The 21,691-nt window shown below is 41.3% G+C and overlaps 1 protein-coding gene across 18 annotated transcripts in view; it reads left to right on the forward strand.

Annotated features, from left to right (window-relative positions):
- LOC136448285 (paired box protein Pax-5-like) overlaps positions 1-21,691 on the forward strand; it is a 72,593-nt gene that overhangs the window by 45,567 nt on the left and 5,335 nt on the right. For 5 of the 18 annotated variants that reach the window (XM_066447654.1, XM_066447647.1, XM_066447649.1 and 2 more), the window contains exons 5-10: positions 4,900-5,084; positions 7,066-7,165; positions 9,337-9,585; positions 11,689-11,889; positions 14,967-15,077; positions 16,711-16,797. In XM_066447654.1, coding sequence (XP_066303751.1) covers positions 4,900-5,084; positions 7,066-7,165; positions 9,337-9,585; positions 11,689-11,889; positions 14,967-15,077; positions 16,711-16,797 — 933 coding nt within the window. Of the gene's footprint in view, positions 1-4,899; positions 5,085-7,065; positions 7,166-9,336; positions 9,586-11,688; positions 11,890-14,966; positions 15,078-16,710; positions 16,798-21,691 lie in introns of those variants that run through there. The other 13 variants (XR_010757853.1, XR_010757854.1, XM_066447651.1 and 10 more) reach the window with 8 other exon arrangements.

The raw sequence follows: 21,691 nt of genomic DNA on the forward strand, positions 1-21,691 counted from the left end.
GGACTAAGCCCGGACTGCCGATACTTGCTGTACCGGATGCCGCGTCTATACCATGATTGCCACCTTCATTCTTCTCTCCCAGGTGCTCAGCACCTCCTAAAGCCGATCCCGGGACGCCAGTGGTTAGTGTAATACACCGATGAGATTACGCGACTGCTCCAATGAGCAGAAAATGTTGTGTTCGGTAAAGGGATCATTCTTACATCCCGAGGGCGTTGCCGGGTTGTTGAGCACACTAAATCATTCGTGTAAACACGGACTTGCGAAAATTACCCGGGATCATCATTACTTGGGGGTTCAATAACCGGTGGTCAGAAAATAACTATATCCGGCATAGCTTCGGAGAAGCAACACAAATGTAGCATTTTACTGTGTCAGTTGTTGCGTCTAACTTCAACGAGTTATTGTATGAACAGATTTTCGTACACTCGGAAGAATTTAAAGAACGCTACGGCGCGGTCAAATTCGTCGTAGGCCGTCGTACGATTTTGATGTCGTAGAATTTTCAAGCGGGCCGATCTAACTAGGATCTAACTAAGGCAGCCTTCTAGATAACTAGACAGTAGAATTTTCAAGCAGGCCGATCTAACAAGGATCTAACTAAGGCAGCCTTCTAGATAACTAGACGGTAGAATTTCCAAGCAGGCCGATCTAACAAGGATCTAACTAAGGCAGCCTTCTAGATAACTAGACAGTAGAATTTTCAAGCAGGCCGATCTAACAAGGATCTAACTAAGGCAGCCTTCTAGATAACTAGACAGCTGAATTTTGTACGACACATGTACAACTATCCCAAGAAAGCCCTCTGTTTTCGATCGTGCGACGAGCGCACGACGATTGTGACTTAGCTACAAGTCCACCCTTGAATTTTCTATCGCAAGGGGAGGAGACGGTGCCTTATTATTTAGTAGCTAGATAGGTGTGCCATTCTATTTCGTTGTTATTGCGAAGTAACGTATCAAACCCGTCGAACTGGATCATGCGTCAATGTGCCGTTACAGAGCCTGGATAGTGTCCTTTGTTATCACACAAATATATGATCTTCAGATGTAAAGTCTAGTACAATATAGGGCCCTTCTGGCTCAACGGTAATGCAGGTTCGGATAAGGCGGTCGTATCCGATGTTTGTTGCAAATTTGATGGCTTTGGCATCTAACAAAGCAGTCATTCTTGTTTTGTAGTCGTTCAAAGCTCACACCTGGACACGAGAGAGGAAAACAGCCCCTCACGATTTTTACGAGGTCGCCTAAGAACGCGACTGGTGATATGAAAGTGGACAAATTTCAACTATGATCGTATCGCTCGTAAAATGGTGTACCCAATTTTTGTTGTTTTCGGGAAAGTTATTTGTTCTTGGTAGAGGGATTAGACTGCATTTTGTTGCTGAGTTTTCCGTACCCTTTGCGTTGGTATGATGCCGGGGATTCATCGTGTGACATCGTAACCACTCCTCGGTTTCATTCAAACCACTTTGTTAGATTAATTGTTCCAAGCACTGGACTAAACAAACGCACTATAAATGCTTTGCCAGAACTATTGTGAAATGTTTGAACAAGTGTCCGACAACAGAAATTTCTTCTAAGTTGCACAACTGACCGAAAAAAAGATCCGTCTTGTGAAGTTTAGCGGCAGATTTCAGATAAATATAGTATACAAAGATTGACTGCACTACACCAGGGCACTTGTGTGCTATACCTGTACATCATATGGAGCCCCAAACACAGCCAATATCCGTGCCAGGTACAGAGATCTTTATCTTAGCGAGCACTTGTAAAGTTGGAGTATGCCGGCTTGGTTCACAAGAGCAAGTCTTGGTGGTTTCCCCTTGAGAGGCGGTGTTCGGGCGGCTGCTTTGACGTGGTGACGTGTATCGTCTTTCGGGAAGGAAGCAAGCACCGGCCCACCTGTTGGCGAACGTGCGAAAATCCGCCTCTTACTCGCGACACCCGGCTTCTGAAATGTTCCGGATCTGGGCTCTGAACAATGACCATTTTTGTTGATTCTTTGTCTAAAATACTGGTGATTGAGAATGTCAAGTTTTAGAGTCATGTATTTTGTTTACCGTTGGTTTCAGATATTATTCGGAACAATCGTAGGAAGTTAGGAAAACTTTTTTCCGCGAAGGTCATGATATGATGTAATTTGTGAACGTTGGCATTGAATGTTTGGTTTCCCGCAGTTTACTCCGACCGTGATTAAAATTCCGCGACCTCCTTGTGGCAGGAAAAGCGTATGTCACGGATAATCAAGGACTTCTGATACATTTCTTCTTAAATTTCTTGCTGGAGGAAACCAGCCATCATGGAATTGTCGTCCTCAGATTTTAATCGTCGCCACCGACTTCCTTTGTTGAAGTGGATAGCATCGACAACCTCGTATTTGGTACACGTACCTTATGAATGTTTTAATTTGTTATTTCAACAACTTTTAAATCATTTCTAAACCAACATTCAACCTCAGAAAGAATTAATCTGGTAATTAATCTTGTGAAGGTCCCAGACTCTAGACATAGGACAGCAAAAAGCAGAGGACGCCGTAGGATGTTATGACTTGTCGTCATTTCATGTTGTGTTTTGTGTGTACCTGGTCGGCCAGCAGCAATGTAAACAGTCAGCAAATTCAGTTGTGGACGTCGCAGGCAGAATTCCCTTTGAAGCCATGTGTACCCAAAACAATTCTGACCCTTGAACTGCCTTCAAAGTATCGTGTTTCTAAATTCGCTCATATCAGGTAGTTAGAGGAGAGAGTGTGTAGCCATGTACAAAACTTACCTCAATACTCCTTACTTAAAATGATTCTTCTTGCTCACACTTCCAACATGCGACAGAAAGCTTGAACACCCAAACCGCTTCAGTATTTGTTCTCATCCTTGATGTAACGATCTGTAATAGCTTGTAATGAACAAGTTAGTGGCACGCTTTCCGTAAGCCGAACAAATTGAACACGGAGCCACTAGCTTAAGGCTGGTTACAGCATGGCTGCTACCAGGCATGTTAAATGCCAGGTGTCGCCGCAGTTGACCACTGAAGCCTTGAGCAGGCCATCAGTAGACAAGAACTCCCGGCATCAACCAGATAGACTCCTCAAGAAACCGCACACCGTTTGTCTCTTTCTTCGGGCTTAACTTTTTCCGTTTCAAGAAGGATTACCTTCACGAGGGTGTTATGTCATGTCACACCTCAAGCCACTCCCCACCGTGTGGCAGGACCTTGGATGAGGAATGCTTGTCGGCACAGCAGCTTGAGAACTTAAAAGCTGGAAGAGAAGCATTTGACCCCGAGCATGTTTGCTTGTGGGACGTTCAGTGGAAGGTGGCGGCAGATATGACCCGTGTGTGACGGTACATACCTTACATCCTTGATATACTAGGCTGTGCGTGACTTCTGCGCTCCAAATATGGGATTCTTCAATGGAAAATTCTGACATAAAACCTTTTGATTGTTGGGAGTTGCCTGTCCATACAATATTGCTGCCAAAGGACTGCTTACCCCGCAGAATAGTCCTTACAGCAAGCCCTAAAAAATCACGAAGTGTCAGGACACCTACCGCTTTGTCACTCAAGAAACACCATCTTTCGACCTTGCAATGGCATTGGACGGTGGGTAATGGCGCAGAAAATATAGGAACGCCTGAAAACTGTCGGAATGGCGCTATTGACTGCACCAAAAACGTGATAGATCGAGGAAAATATAACAGCCATCTTGTGATCACTCTGTAAAATTGTGATAGCAGTATGGTCCGTTGGAAACGCCCAATATCAACGCGTCCATGTTTTTCTCACTGCAAAATGCGTTGTCAGTGTTAGTATGATTTAAAAAAATCATTTATTCCTTTATTATGTTTCTGAATTCGTATTTTCCCGCCGTTTTTACAAGTTGTGTTGTCTCCAGTGATTTGTTTATTGAATTGACAGGAAGGGCATAAATTAGTACTAAGTAAAAATATTACAACATGACGATATTGCACGATAATCGCACAAGATGCAACAACTACTGCGTTCTGCTACAATTCTAAAAGACGACGTACTAGAAGTAGCAATTTGAGGAACAGATGGAGAACTTTCCGTCAGTAAGTCGGGACTGATTTTAGTGAGAGTCGTGAGAACACAGATCTTGGAAAAATTCACTGGCGCGAAACCTGCAAGTTGTCTCCTGCCGTTTGGCGCTCAGGTCAATCAATCACTCCGCGCGCGGGGAAGGTTGCATCGCGTAATTTCCTCATGTAATGAATGTGATATTTCCAGCATTTAGTTAATTAAGGCTCAATGAGGTTTGGTGTGTTGTTCAAAATAGTCAATTAGCTGGAGGTTTTGGGCCTCTTTGGAAAGATCTGCTGGCATTTGTAATTATAGGCACCAAATGTTAAGATATTAGACACGCTGTGTTTTTCAGCGATAGGAGTGTCAAATAACACAAATTTTGAAGGTGCTCAAAGCAACTCAGGGAAAGAACGCTGCATCTATTTTTTTTCCGACACTTTTCAACAGACCAGGAATAAATGGTGCTTTTAGTACTGGGTACAAAGTTATGAGAATATACAGTTGTCAACACGGTTGTTGTACACTCTGGTTCTTGTCGGTGCCCCTTTCCACACTGAGGGACCGTACAGCGACCAAAATTGGATTTGTGTGATCCTTGATTTTATGATTTGAACATTGTCCACCGTGTAAAAGTTTGATCTAAAACACATGAAAACAAACAAAACTTTTTAAAAATATTTTTTCATTATCTGTGAAGTTCTTTGGTTGCTAGTGGAAAGGGGCACAGATAGACTAATTTTCAATCAACTTCACATTTTCTGTGCAATTTATATAGCTTTTCAGGTCCTTGTTATCGTCAAACTCACATCCCCTTGCTTGATCCTGATTTTGAATGTTTCGTGATTTTTGTTTTGCTTTAGAAACTGGTCCGGCCATGGAAAATGGCATGATAGTCAACGGTGACCCCGAGCAGAAGCGTTCAACGTTCACACCCGACCAACTAGAAGCCTTGGAACAAGCGTTCAATCGTGGCCACTACCCAACCGACCCCTTCAACAGGGACAACATGTCAAACAAAGTGGACTTGTCACAGACCCGAGTTCAGGTAATCACACTGTTTTGCATTTCATTATTTATGACACAGTTAACTTATATACCTAAGATAAAATTACTAATGAAAAATGTACCAGGCTGAAATTTTGGGTAAGTCCCAATTATTCCAGTGTTGGAGAGTTTGATTTAAAATGTCCCCTGACAAGATTTGGTTTGTTCCCAACAGTATGTGGTCAATGTCTGCTGACTCCGGGCTCCAGGGTACCGACCCTAGTTTAGGTCCTACAATGAAACCTTGAGGAACACTTTATTATCAGTGTTGCATAGCGTTTTGAATAAAAGATGTTCATGTATCAGATGAACTTCATGGTAGATGGTTGAAAACAAACCAACAGTAAATGTCTGCCCTCCTTTTGGCATTATGGTAGTTCTCGCTGGAGATATTTGCTGATCCACCAATGCAATAAGTCATCCAATAAACTTTCACAATAGCAGTAGTGAAGACATGTTGTGGTTTTGAGTCCAGGTGTGTAGAGCTACACTCAATTTCATGGCAAAAATTGCCTACATCACTCTCAGGCTTCTGTTGTCCAGGACATAATTAATTTTCCCGAAGGAACGCGATAAGGCCGGGGACGAGAGAACAAGAAGGGAAACTCATCCCAACATGGGATGGGGTCGGGGGTAATGTCTCCCTCCCAAGAAAGGCAATTATATTCTCCCTCAATTGGAAATTAACTGTTGTTTAGCCGGGAAGGAGGTAATCAAAGGTCAGTGTGATGGGGCTTGTCTCCCCCTAGGGCGTCACACTTTATTGCCAGAATACAGAGTTGTTCGTGGCCTGGGTCTGTAACATGGCCGGAGTATTGTCGCACCATAACACACCCACTAAAGGCCAGACGGAGGCTGAAGAAGCAACCGCAATACTTTAAAGACATAACAGTACCATTAGTGGACAATGCCCAGTTATTGATGGGGTGCTGCTGTATTTAGGACAGTATCCGTGACTTCCTGCAATTCACTTCCTTTCCGTTGTTTCTGTCCTGAAAGCCATGATGCGGGCTATCATTCTTCTACTTTCCGGGATTACGGCCCAAATGGTTACAAAATCTATCTTCATCCTGGCAATTTATTCCTTCCAATTGCCGTCATCTCGCTGATGTAATTGTGAGATTTCCCACAAATGGGTTCAGAAGACAGTTATCATTTTCCCATTAAAATTCTATGGGTGATTCGCCCGTTGCTGGCCATTTTCCCCAAACGGGGGAGCTCGCCATCCCGACTCTTGATGAATTACGGCCCCTGCGAAATAAGGTATTCTTGAGGATGCAACCCACTTTATTGGTATTCATATGATGGTAGGAAATTGATGTTCAAGCTAATGGCCGCTGACCGTTCGCTTGATTATTTTTGTTTTCCAATGTAAAGGCTAACTGGGCCCAAGTAATGCCTGTCGACGGGTTGGGTAGATGGGACGATGGCAGTAACTGCAATGTAATGACTATTGAAAAGGCAATTGATTTCGGGACTGCCGAAATTACGCCTATTTTTCTGCTGGCTTTCTCTGAGAGGGAAGACTGTAGGAAGACCCACATAGTACAGTGTACATGTACGGCCCTATTTCTCCCTAAAGGTGCGACAGGGATCCATGAACTCATGGAACATGTACAGTGGGCTGTTTCCCTATGTAATGATTGTGTATTACACAGCTTCTTCCAGGTGGAGAGAGATTTCAATTGGTGCTTTCAATTTTGTGTAGAACTGCCACATTATTAGTGAGAAACTGAATTTTGTCTTCCACATGTACATCATGTACGGTAAATGCCCACCCCCATTGTTTCAACAGCAAATTTAAAACCACTCCAAACACTCAATTTTCTCCCTACCATAAAAATAAATCCCTGCAAACTTGCATTTACAGCATATTTTGGGAATTTTTTCTGTCGTATTCAATGTAGATAGAATAGAATTAATCAATCATATCATCCCAACCATAAGATGAGGATGACTCAAAACCGTTGTTTTTTTCTCAGCAGGATGTAAAACCTAGTATCAGCTGTTCCACCACAAGTGTAGCAATGACAGACACAGCACCTCACGTACCCACCGGCCACTATCCAGTTGCTGTTCCAGGTAAGTTCATACAAATGTAGTACAGACCTTCTAACATAGAAATGATAGAAATAAATCCCTTGTTCAAAAATGCATCCTTCCTTGTTAATCTGTGAAAACTATGAAGTAGAATTATCCATAGTATATGTTTTTTTTTGTTGATAGAAAGAAGATATTGTCTTGTTTCAAAAATAAATTCAAGCAAAACCTCTGTTTAAGTTCCCGCTGCAAGAAAAGAATGTGGCACAGCAAATCCCATTGACTGGGGCTGAACAAACTCTCGACACTGTAATTTAAATTTAACTCTGGATCCCTGAATGGTCGGCAAACTTTTATTGGGTACATCTCTGTCATCAGGTCTACTTTACAATTGTCACTCCCGCAATAATCTCTGCCATCGGGGAGAGATTGCCCAGACTGTAATTCCCCCGCTCCCACATTTGTGGAGCAGAAACCAATTTGCCTGGGCATATTACATTTTGTCCGAGTCATTTTTCTTGCATGTCGCGTGTGTCATCCTCAGATAGCGCAGTCAGGATGCTGCATTTGTCATCGCGAGGTGTCACTCATGCGTCACCACAAGATGGGGTCATTGTGCATTTGTCATTTGTATCACTTTGGGAAACTTTCATAATCTGTCCTCATCGATCATATAGACCGCAACTTTTGCAGCCCAATGTCGCCAGAATCTCAGCCTCATCGTTCACCAAATTCCCTCGGTGACAGAGGAGTCCCTATCCCAGCCCACTCGGAGACGAAGCAAGCAGAAATTCTGATACACTGCAATCAATCACGGTCGTCTGAACGCAGAAATTGTTGACTCATCAGCCTTCCCTGTGTCATCAAAAAATTAATCGGCTACATTTTGTCATTTCGCAAGTTCCATTGCACATTGCGAATTTATGACCAGTTGTCTTAATGCTGTGTGGTTTTTGCAGTTGCGCCCAAATTGTCGAGCCATAAACGCAGAGATGCATTGGAGGATTGCAAAAAGACATTTTGTCATAGTTTTTTGCTAGATACATCATTGTCGTGTTGCAATATCTTGGTCGTAAACTAAACTGATTCATATCTCTGGGTTCTGCAAATTTTGGAGATTTCCTTATTACTTGTCCAGGTAACCATGCAACATTATGGCACACTGATATCAGAGCTTATTGAATAAGAGCCACAAACAGACAAGCTGGCTACTTGATTATTTGTTTCATCTTTTTTTGCTTGGTCCATCAAAAGTTTGGTTTAAAAGACAATTTTCTGGGGCATCTTCCAAAATTGAAGACTTATAACAGGTTGTTCTGGTGTGTTGGCTTTATTTTTCATGATTTCGGGGCTCTCAGTTCAGTGTTGACTGAATCCAATTTTTCACAATAGAAACCATCATTCCTAGATTCTGTCTGCCTGTATTTTGTCACTCAATAAATTAATGTACTTGGAACTTAGGATTTTCCTTACACTGCATATACCAGTGCGTATATCTAACTTGCAAGACTACATTTTGTTTCAATAAAAAATGGGATTTCCTTACTAAATGGAAAAGGAGTCAATCTGACCACACAAATGATGTTGTTGGATCATGTGTGGTCGTTATAATTGTCTCTATATGATATTGGATCATGTGATTGAAGCAATTTCAAAACAAGCATTCCGCAATTTCCAAACACTATTACCTCATTGAGAAGCTCACTTTATCCATTATTGTGGAGGGTATGGGGTAGCATGTTGATTCAGCTGGCATTTACAGACGGAAGGTTACCTTGCTGGGCACCTGGGCAGCTGAATTACCCATGTGACACCAAAACAAGGCGTTTCTGTGCAGCTGCTTTCAGTTCAGGATGTGGAGTGTACAGAGTAATGCTAATGGCACTGTCACATTCGTTGAACTTGTAGGCTGTTGCAAGATTTTGATGTCAAGAAGGATTTAAGACAGTCTTTTCCGTAAGAAGACAGCTCAATTTTGTACACGATATTCACAACTATCCCATTGATGCCCTTAGTTTTGCAATTGTATAATGATCGTACAGTGAATGTGACCAGGCCTCAAAAGAGTAGAAATCGTCCCAAAATCCTTAGAAAAGACATGTGGTGTTTGATTCTTAAAATGTCTTAATGCCAAATTCCATTTCATTGTCATGTGTATCTTATTGGTTTGCCTTCATCCATCATGCCATGTTTATGTTTCCTCCATCCCACAGCCACCACCCCACCCTCAGCTCCATCCAACAGTGCCCCCTCCCCCCCGGGGAGTGCCAAGTCCTCCGAACCCCCTCCCTCCCCCACCGCCACTACCACCACCACCACCACTGCTGCAACCTCAAACACCGGATCTCTCACTGTACTGCAGCCAGTGGGGTCGGCATCTCTAGGGGGGTACCCCCTCTCGACCCATGCTGGGTCAGGTACCCCCTCCTTTGGACAGTACACCAGCCAGGGGGTTCTGGCAGGTAATTTTGTGTGGTCTGTGGTTGTGACAATGGTGGAGGCTAAAATGGTGGATACGTACATTTTGTAAATTGGAATCTTCCTGAAATATGTGCTTGGGCCACTCTTTGCACTCTGCTACCTTGGCAAAGTATTTTTATGTTGCTTTATATTGTGAAAAAAAAAGCACACTTTCATTTCAATTGCATGACACAACTTGAAACAAGAAACGTTTGCTTCAACTTTGTAAAAGCCTTTCTGTGAATGCTGCACAGATTTTCAGAAAATACCAGTTTCTTTGTTGCATTGATTTGTTGTGATCTACTGCAATTGACAGATTGCATGGCTGCTTGGTTGGATCCCTGGTTTGTTGCAGAACTCCTTGACTGGTGGTGGTGCTAGTGGAAACGCTCTCTCTCTCTCCTATCATATCATTCCTTCATCTCCTTCTTATCCTTTGGTGTTGGAAATGTTGATCTTATTACCAAAGTTTTTTTCGACATATTTTTATGATGGGAACATTAAAACTTTATTGTTTTATGCTACTGGTAATCAATCGCAAACATCATAATTAAACAGTTCAAGATTAATAGACAAGCTTAAGAAAAGTTTGAGGCTGTAATTACTGAAACGTATTAAATGTTAGACTGTGTATGCTGAATCGGCAGTGTACAAGTCAAATCCAGTAAAGTAATTGTGTTATATGTTCCTGCCAGTTGCACTAGTTAAGCCATACATATAGCTTATGCCTATCTGCAGTACTTCACTCCCCACCTAAGTACCTTTAATTGTTATAATAACTATAATCTAGATTTGAAACATGTCATTTTTCATGTGGCAGAAATCTGCTGATGCCTAAAGTAGTGCGCTTGATGACATAGATAACACTTAATGTGATGTTTAGCTGATGGTTTGTTGAAGATGACTGCAGAAAGGGATAGCAGTTTTATTATGGCATTTGATGAATTGCAATGATGAAAAGGGAAAACAGAAGTGACAGTGGGTAGATTGATTGGAGCATAGTCTACAGTTTGGGCAAATATTCAGCAATTATGGAGCAAATCATCTTCATGTTTTTGTGATGTAAACCAAATGAGCACGCAAATTTCAAGTGACAGGAATTATGAGACACAAAGTTGACTTCATATTAGCTCATTTTTCTGCCAGCATTCTTCATCTAGTCATCATTGTTTTATGGAGTACATGTACTGCATAGGGCTTTTGAATTGGGCGAGAAACTGCATGTACATCTAAAACAATGGGATATTATCAATATATTTTTAGTCTCTATCAAATGTTTTTGAAATCAAAAAGAGTTAGTCAAAATTATGTGAAGGCGTCATAATTGTTTCCAAACCTTAAACATTACAGATGTTAAATTCAATAAATGGGGGTATTCTATGAGATATATGACATGTAACAAAATAACATAAAAGGTTTTTCGATGATGAAGCACAACATAATAGCTTAATGGGCCCTGCTAAATACTCATGAATTTACAAAACAGCAACTGAATGATTAGGCTAATACAATATTGATTAAACCTGCCAGGCTACACCATGAATATTGTAATTAAGAAAGTCGCCATATTTACGACAGATATCAGGGGAAGCGGATTGAGGGCTGTAACCAATCTCAGGAAGTAAGGAAGCTGATCACATCAGTTTAACACGATTACAGGGATTTTTTAACATCATCGAGTAAGACCTGAATAATTCAAGAGATTTTTTTTTGCATCATGATGGGTAACGTTATAAGCCAGGATGCAGGAGTTTATTATCCCTAGTTTCTTACGTTTGTTGAGAATAAATTACATGAGATTTTTTATTTGATACACATTGATTACAAATAGAATTTCTATATCAAAGCTTCTTTAATATAGAGAAGAAATGTTAAAGTTAACATCTACAGACCGCCAACAAATAATAGTTTATAGACTCATGATCAGACTGAAGCAGACGTTTATGTATCGTTTCCTGCAATGAAGTTGATGATCTCCTGTGTCTTTACTTTGGTGCAGAAAATAAGAAAGCAATGTTGAGGTATTTATGAAGCACACAGAGGATTCCTGAGTAAAGTAGCTCAGATCCACAGTTCCTAACAGAAGAACTGTGTCCTTTTCTTAGGTCTTCCACAGTCGGCGGTGACGCCGGGCCGTGACATGCGAGACATGAACTCTACCCTTCCCGGTTACCCACCGCATGCCCCACCTAGCAACCTATCAGGACAGACGGGCTATCCCTCCAACACGATGGCTACTGGACTGGTCCCACCCATTGTTCTCCCCTCCGCATCAAACTCCTATAGCAGTGCCAGCACCATGTCAGGTGAGACCGTGTCCTACATCCATGTCACCCTCCAAACTGCTAAACTTTTCTATACTGTAAACCAGTCGATGGTTCCAATTAGTTACTGGTTCAATCTTGGGTCAGGACATCTTGGTTGGGCTGCACCCGCCTTTCGGAAGGGATCCTGAGTTTGAGGAGGTGCCTCGAGCACGTTTAAGGAGAAGGGCCAGCAACCGCTTCCTGTAAAAATACACCCTGCTACTGAAACAGCAAGTCAACTTGCCTCCCTGAGTATCACTAAGCACTACAATAATCAATGATGAACGAATGAAATGAAAGAAACCAGTCAACAGTCTAAAGTCTGACCACAAAGACAAGTGTTCACAGAGCTCTGTTGTAAATGTGGAAATCAATTTTTGTCATCCTTGCCAGCAAAACTGCAATTGATGATATCTACATTTGTGCAACACTAGATAAAGAATCTGGGTGAATTTTGAGTTATTTTACAACTCTACAGGTTGAAATTGATTTTTTAAACTTCTGTAGTTAAAAATGATTTGATTGTCAAGAAACTAGAAGCCATTGGGAATTTTTCGGTCAGGTAGCAGTGAAGTTTGATAGAATACATACTGGCAACTTCTTTTCTCTTGCCATATTGTACTTCCTCTGAGTCCACCCTGGTCAGTCAGCCCAGCATCTTTTTTTAGGTCAGAAAAGGAAGGAAGTGTGAAACAAATGCATTTGGATGGAGGCCATTTGTCACCCTGACCTGGTTCGGATGTTCCGACCAGCCAGGAAATATTGGGCACTCACCGCCCAATTGCCCGTACAGAATTTACCCAAACTCCATTGTAAGCAAGCGTTGCGGCCATGGCTGGTTAGGAGGGCCACTTCCAATAAATCCAATGTTCAACCAAGTAAAAATATCCAAATCTCCCCTGCTACTGGCCACTTCAGGGAGGATATAGCCACAAATATAACTAAAATGTCCATTCAGTGGGATATATTACGGGCATGCATGGCTGATGGGGGCCTCTTCAATAACACTGATGCTCATCAAAATGAAAATAGCCATTTTTCGCAGACTCTCAAAAAATGATGTTTCGAGCACCAATTGGCCGTGCAGGGTTTGACTAGAGGACGTCGATCAGGATACGGACTTGGGGCATGGCTGAGTGGGAGGGTGGTTGGGTGAGAAATATTAGGATCAACCTGTTCACGGGCACCCTCTCCTCGAGTGTTCTTAACCAAGAGCATTTTCAAAATCTGATGGAGTGTTTTTTAAGAGCACAGATACAGAGAAGCACACTATGGCTTATTTGAAAAAGAAAGCCCAGAATTCAACATGACAAATTCTACAGTGTCTTTTGATAACATTCTAAAGACTTCTTGATGTCGATGAAAGAAAAGCGAAAAATCCCTCCACTTGAGATTGCGATGAATTTGAAAAGCCTGGATGATTGGCAAGCAGTCAAGAGTTTGAAGCACCCTCCTCAAAATTGGCTTTTTTTAGGAGGTGCTTATGTGACACACTAGAGTTGAATCACCTCACTGTGACAGATGACGTTACAGTTTTATGATGAGTCATGCCACGGCTGATGGTGATTGAGCAACTCTCCCCCATCATAATCACCTTGTTAATTTTCAGCCCAAATTAATGGGAAAAGGAGGTAATTTCATCACTTAATCATCATTTTGAGAAGACAAAATATATTTTAAAGCATTATCAGATGCGCCATTATAACAGTTCCATTTAAGGCAGGGTAAAATATTAGACCTGTTTTCACAACGGTGGAATGGTGAATGTGATAATATGCATGAAGATTAAAGCTGTTTTATGTATTTTAATAAAATTGTTTGAGCATTCTGCAAACACCTAATTATAATAAGATGCAATCTAGAATGATACGCAAGATGTGAAAATTATCATCCACCTTTTTCGAAATTTGAATACAAACAAATTTCTTAAAATTTAATACCTTTAAGGTATCATATCATTAACAATTTTACCCTGTAACGTTGGGACAACAACATGGTAGAAATTTTGATATACAGCAAGACCTTGAGACCTCTCCTGGTGGAGTGAAAAATGTTTTGGAAGCAAACCCGATATCTTGGTATTTGGACGAGAATTGCTCATAGAAAACTGAAGTAGCAATCTAATCCACACCCGCCGAGATGTTTGTCCAATTCTTTTTGTCCGCTCACTTTGGAGATGGGGATGTTATGAATACGGCCCGCACTCAGCATAGACCTCAACCACTCGGCTATTTTCTTGTGATGACTTTGTTAATGGTAACTGGCAAGTCGATGGCAAAAGCACTGAGTAATGCTGTGGCAATCGAGCACGGTATAACCGCGCGTACAATAGCGGACTGCAGTGGTGATGGATGCCGCAGCCCTGCACCATTGTTCTGAGTAGCAATTACAACAAGACAAATGGTGTGCTCTACATTGGGTTCAACTGGATGTATAGTCCAGGCAAAAAAGGGTCTTTACAGTTTTCTGACTCAATTCAAGTGGAGAATCTATTATCTTTTAGTGGTCAGGGAATGGAGCTGTTTTGTGGGTTGTCAGGAATTGATAACATGTTGGATGGAGTGGAATGATGGCCATTCTAACCACTCTTTTCTCTCTCCCTGTTTTGTCACGTCTTCGTTTCACCTGGCCAACCCAAAAACCTTCCTCGCTTCTGTTTCTCTATAACGCATCCTATTTCGCCGGCTTGTCGGCTGGCTCTTACACACTTGTACCCAAATTGGCTACATTGCCATTACCTTACCTTTTATTGTGCTCGATACTTTTTCTCATTAACTCCTGTGTCTGTTTTCCTGATACCTGCAATTTTGGTACCTCCTCCACTATGCATTTGGTCATGAACTTGCTCCATTATTGACTATCCGCACTTTTACTTCAATGCATGTCTGTTGTAATCTTGTATGCAATCTTTGGTTGTGGAAACGATATATTTTGATATAACAATTTCTGCATGGTGCTGTTATACTGGTATTATATATTTATGTCATCCCCTTGCAATGCCCTGCATATTTACCCTTGTATTTCCCCTCTCCCTCTCTGCATTATGTTTTTGGCTCGATCGTTGCGGTTCGACGCAGGCAGTGATTACTCATCCCAGTTCTCTGGCGTCCCGTACACTCACGCACAATATTCCAGCCACTACAACGATGCTTGGAACCAGATGCGTTACCCCACCCCAGGGATATTGAGTGAGTACCTTCCCCTGTATGTAGGGTGTGCTGTAGAAGGATGTGCTATTGCTAAAGGATTACTCCATCTCAAGGGGGGTAGTCAGACTTTTTTTAGTCAAAATAAAAGGGTACAAGACGATGTAAAGGAGGATAGTGATTGGTAGGGTTTTGTTAATGTTATGGCCTTTACTTTATTCAAGTGTGATAGCCCTGGTAGGCTCAAAATGGACCCGGAATACAAACATTAAGACTTCTTTTACTGTAGGTGAGTTTTATTACTTTTTAATACGTGCATTCAAACAGGTTAGGTAAGCAGTTAAGCTTCCTTTTTAAAAATGTACAGGGTAATTTTCATCACAAATGAACTTCAAGCCCGTGTATAGATTTAATAAACACTTGATTACCGTCAGGTCATGTGACATTTTTCCTAAGTGCCACTAAGTAAGCACACCCGCAGCACATGACTACATATTTGTTCTATGTGTACTGTGTAGATTTTGTACATTGTTTGTGATTGGATACAAATAAGAACTTTCTGTCACAAGTTTTAACATTTGGGCTTGACCTTTCCATAACCCTACCAGCAGTTGCAATAACTCTGTCACTGGTGTAAAGACTTTTGTGTAGATTTTAAACACCTTCTGTGCAATTTCATGGATCCTCCAATTTCAACAAAGAGGAGAATACTCATATTTACTACCAGCCATGAGACAAAGGTGTCATATGAATTCATAAGCCACAGCCAGCTGGTGCTGCTAATTTGCATAATTAACAATTAGTTACACCTTGTCTGTAATGAGGTGTCAGGTTTTTGTGTGACAATTAATTTCCCATAGGCAGCACTTTGGTAGGACATGCTTGCTCAATTTTGTAATCATAGATCTGTTCACCCTCACAAATGTGGCGGAATAAGCTGTGAGATAAAAATGATGTTCTGCCCCTTGTCTGACAGAGATTTAGTCAATCATAACATAGTTCAGTGGAGCATACTTTTACCTGATACCACGGGACATGCCTGCTGGGTTTCTGAAATGGCAGACTTCTCACATATTTGACAGTTTCAGCAAAATACCCAGAAAGAAGGGGTGTAGTTTCACTTCTTCCCTGACAAAAGTTGAGCCGGTGTAAGCTACGTTCAAGTACAGTGAGCAAGGGTACTCCCGACTGAAATATTATTACATGTGGTAATGCACATGTATCATCTTTCAGTACCATATGGAAGATTCTAGGTTCTAATGGTGAATATTTGTGACACCAATTTCTCAGCAGATTTAGACTAATTGTCGTTTCATATTCAAACTTCAAAATAAAGTAATAGGAGAGAATGCTGTACTCAAATTTTACTCGAAGGAGCTTGAATAAATTTTCCTTACGATATTAAACTAACTCTAATTTGGAATGCTGCCCAAAGCATGCTTAACCTTAACACTCCTCACTTGCCAACAAAGGCTAACATAGCAAAAGCAAAGTTTAACTCCTGTGCATCAATATTTATAGCAATAAAACTATGTCACCATATCTATTATTCTGAGAGGTTAATGCTGCAAAAGTTGCAAAATAGTTCTGGTAAAACTGCATTGCTTACAATCACAGGAAAAAATCACCAACTAAAATCGACATGAAAATAATTCCCTGACCATTTTCTTGGCAGTTGCTGGTCCTTCTCAGGCAGGCCTGCCTTCATCATCATCATACTCTTCCGACTCCAGAGGGCTGGTTTTTCTAAGGTCAGATTATCGTAAGTCACTGAGTCGCCCCAAGTGATATGTGCAGAACTCACATTTTTGTAATGTGTGTAGTTCCTGACCCCAAGGACAAAAAAACACATATTTTTTGTTGCGTGTTTCAACTTTTATTAAATTCTAAAACATGCGAAGACCTCAAGAGCATTTGTCGAATGTTTTTTGTCCAAGGAAGCTGTTGATGTTGAACTAAGCTGGCAGGACAAGCATAGGGCCGCCCTGTAAATTGTGGGCTGTTTGTAGCCTGTGACCTCCAGGCATTGTGGCCAGGGCAAGGGGGGCCACTTCCAATCAAATACGCCTTCTGTTGACTTGGGCCAGGATAGGAAGTGACAAGCAATACCAGGGTTACCTAGGTGACATAGAGAAACAATTGCAACACCCATAGAAGTTCTCTGCCTTTGGAGACCGCCTACTCCACGGCTCATATTTCATCCCATATTAAAGTATAGACGAAATGTCAACTGACATCTAGATTCTCTTTTAATGTGCATCTTCCAAAACCAGATGAGTGTTAAACATTTAGAGAAGGGAATTAAGAAGTCTCGTAAAGGGGAGAAAGCTCTAGGAGATATAATCCAAATTGGTACATCTGAAGGAAAATTTAGAGACTCGATTTGAAAAGCATAACCAAGGACACACTGAAGAACTGCAGGAACGGAAGCTAGGACAAAAGAGCAGCAGAAGTCCAGCAACAGACGCATCTGTAGGACAGTTTCAGATATTAGTTCCAATGCTACAAACTCATCCTGGCAGGTGACACTGATAATGTTCTCTCAGCATATGGAATAACATGTAACCTGCCATCTAAACTGCAACCCTGATACACATTGCCTTCCCTGGGTATTATGTATTGGGCAAGGGGCAAACCCAGCAATAACATTGGACTTGTGCCGCCACCCCGGGGGATCCAAACTACAAATGGGAAGTGACAGTGACATAGATCATGGTGACAGCAGACCCACAGTGACATTACAAACAGTGCAGGGTCTCCTTGTAGTATTGGCCAGTGATGTAGGAAGGTATGATACACCAAGGAGGTTATATAAACTCCTTGGATATACCAAGAAAAGGATGTGGGCAACACTTTTATGTTACTATGGAAACAAGATGGCTGTTCAAAAATGGCTCCATGTCAAGTTGGAAATAGCAGGGGTTCTGCAGTGGAAATGCGGTAGGCAGCAGAAGCTGGGAGAATTTGCATTGGCTGAAGTACCAGGGGAGGACCATGCAAATGAAATGTGACAAGGGACAGGGATAATGTTGCAGGGACAGGGGACAGAGACACAGGGGAGTCATCAGCAGGCAATGATACTGAAATAGGAGAACACAATAGGGAAATACGGGATACAAGGCATTAGAAATGGTCAAGATCCACTTTCGGTGTGGTGTTTAGAACAACAACAGCATTCGATTGAATGATATGTATCATAAACACACTCAAAAATGTGTACTTGATTAGAAAAAAAGAAGAAAACTTCCTATTTTGTGGGAGAAAAGGATTTTACTCCTGCACAACCTTTGAGTCAGTTAACTGGCTTGATAATAAGAAAAAAAGCAGCCAATAAGGTCTGAATGGGGTACCAGGGGATGTGGTCACAAATCAAAGATGACACAAGGACAAAGAATATCTGTACAGGACATGTACAATGTTACAGCAGGTCAGCCTTTAGTGGCTCTGTGGGGAAATGTTCTACAGCTTTGGCCTTCCCTACAATCTATCCGGGGACTTGGTCACAAACGAGAAGTGACAGCGACCATAGATTACAGGGACAACAGGGACTCCCTGTGACATAAGAATAGTAATGGATGGAGGAAACGTGGTTATTTGGGACTCAGGAGGTGGGGTCAGCAATATGGGATGACCAGTGGTACTGACCTGGGCACAAATGTGCTGGGGTAGCAGAGATAAATATTACATCTCTGACACATGAGGTTAGATCAGTCAACGGGGGACATATCATGGCAAAAGCCATTGTTAGCCAATTTATTTTGTACTTTGTTCAGCAGCAGTAAAGAAATGGGACACGGTATGATGATGTTCGAACAACAAAGATTTTTAGTATTTTTTAGGTATAAAGAAGCTTAAATTAGCAGAGAAGAAAGTATGATATACTATATGGCTAAACAAATGGTGGTATGTTGAACTACATATGAAAAAGCATGGTTGAAGTATTGATAAAGTGAATGGAAAATATAACGTTACTAGAGATGCAAAACTTATTTGAATGAGACATTTCCATGTAAGATGGGTGATAGGGCTTTCTTCCAAAAGTTTAAGTCCATGTGGTCTTCCCCAAAGTGGAATACCACATGTACGTTTGCATGTCACAGTATGTGTCTTCGCTGCTGTAGTATTGTCAATCAAATGGACAAAGACACAGTGAACATTTGTAAAGCAAATGTTAAAACAACATTCCTGCAGAAGCTGGGATCAGACAGGCAAGTGTGCCTCCTGCGGCAAAGATTTGTGAGCTCTTAGCACTTTCTAAAGAATGTCATTTCCTGCAGGGTCAGGTGAATGATGGAAGAAATACTTCCAAGTTTAAAGGATATCAATGCCAGCCTTAACTGTTTAATTAATTCTATCCATTCCTGAAGCACTTAGGCAATCCATCTTCTAAAGTGGGCATTATAGGAAAATGGAAATCATTGTTAAGGGGACATATTGACAACCATGTTGATGATGTAGGAAGGGAATGGGGTTAGATTCAACTTGACTACTGAATGTGTGTAATAGATATCAATGCAAATGGACACATGCTGGCAATATCTGGCACATGAAGTAATTTACTCTCAGAAGCTATTTACTATATGTATCAAATAAAGTAGAGAAACTAAGGTTTATATTCAGCAACTACACACAAATCTTTGAAAGCAACAAAGCATCCGACAGGTTTTGAATACCTTTTCCTTGGTCATATCAGGGAGCTTTGAACTGGCTGTACGAAGCATACTGCGTTTAGAACCCAGTGGATGCCATGTGTGTTTTGGTGTGGAATTCTAGCTGGTGTATCCTTGTGTAAGCTTAGGGTTAGGCTGAATGGTCTCCCATGTTGTGCTTTGTGAGATGCTGATCCCTACTGGATGTACTAAGGGCAGAAGGGACCCACAGATATGGGTCACTGCACACAGCTCAGGTGATGTTTGTTGTCAGTTAGCCCATGTAGAAGTCACTAATGCCCTCAGAGTCAGAGTGCATTGTCGCCAGAGGCAGACTGGCATACCGGTCCTACTGGTCAGGCTGTTCTTATGAGAAAGGAAGAACAGTGATGAGACTGAAAGGTAGGGGAGATGATGATGAGATGATCTGAGGTAGGTGATTCATAGTTTATTGAGGAAAGTTTCTTCAGAAGTTGTCCCAGCCAGCCTAGCCTAGGGTTTACTAAGTAGCACAGACTGAGGTGAATATAACAGGTGGTCCTGAGGATGGTCTTGGCCTCAGGATGTGTTTTTCCTCTAAGTCTGGTAGTTGTCAAGGAAAGGTTGATGCCTGTGAAGTCAGGGGCACCTGTTGGAAATTAGTTCAGTAGAGAGGAAAATGTGTCATAGTTCCTACATGATATGTTACTAGCTGTTGGATTGTCCTTTGCTGTGCACTGCCCCTTTTGGTTCACTAAGTTTTCTTAGCAGTTCCGCTGGGGGAACTCACTTCATGTTTTTGTTAGTTTTGTAAGGTAGAACAGACCCCAGAGCAATCAATCAAAACTTTAGAGTTGTAGCAAAGTAGGGCAAGAAAATGGTGTTTATAAAAGAAATGTTAGCAGTCTCCAGTACTGTTTGGCAGTAGAAAAGTTTTGATGTGCCAAAAAAAATCATCCCCCCTGACAACCTTAACTTTCAAACATTGAAAAAATAATACTTGTTTACTAAGATTTTGAGGTGGAGTGTGACCTCAGAATCTAGCTGAACTCATATCTTAATACAGCTGTAGTGATGAAGACTGGCCCCACAAAGAATTGGTATCAATTATGTATGAAGTAGCTTCAATTTCTGCTGAAGGAAAGACAAGGTTTCCTGCCCCGCCCATTCTGAGGTTTGGACTGGCTTGTGTTACAAAGTTTGTTTCACCTTTAACCTTAAAGAGGCCCACATTGCCCCTCAAGTTGGCACAGGAAAATGAGAAGATGCTAGGGATAGAACTTACAGTTGACTTACTGAGCTTGATTTACTGAAAACAAAACAAAAAAGATGTTTTGAGAGTCATTAGTTACTGTAGCTGCTCTGATGATACTTTCAATAGTGGAAAAGAGCACAAAAAATTGCAAAGAATACAAGAGGTCATTATACATGTACATCAGTTGAGTATGTCTAGTTTTTTTTGCTGAAAACAAGAAATGGTTTGAAAGTCATTACTGCTCTGATAATACTTAAAATACTAGTAGTAATATAGACCACAAACGATTGTAAAGAATACAAGAGGTCTCTCCAAATTCAAAACGTTTCCAAACTTGCCTGATTATGCAGGCCTTGTGATAAAGTTGTAGGGAAGAGGACAGTTGTCTTGTGAAATGTTGGAAGAATTATGTCCCAACTTGGGAAAAGATAAGAGAATTCACAGTTGGCTGCGTCAAGGTCAATTCCATCTCTTGTTGGTGATAAATCAGAGATATTTTACCATGCAAGGCAAATGGACCGTGCTGCGCAGACAAGTAAGAATCAGACATAGAGTGTGGTTTCAATTATATTAACTTTCTTCATGCAAAACTTTTCTGAGCAGAAGAACTGCCAAAAATTACACAGACTTAAACTATATTTTTTCATGTTTTAAAGTTGGTTAAACAACAAACATATACCTAAACTCATTGCCTTTGCTCTTGATGTTATAGTTTCATTTCAATATCTAAGAATGCAATATATGATTAATATTAGACGTACACGATAACGTCT

The sequence above is a fragment of the Branchiostoma lanceolatum genome, chromosome 14 (genome assembly GCF_035083965.1).
Source record: "Branchiostoma lanceolatum isolate klBraLanc5 chromosome 14, klBraLanc5.hap2, whole genome shotgun sequence".
Taxonomy (NCBI): Eukaryota; Metazoa; Chordata; class Leptocardii; order Amphioxiformes; family Branchiostomatidae; genus Branchiostoma; species Branchiostoma lanceolatum.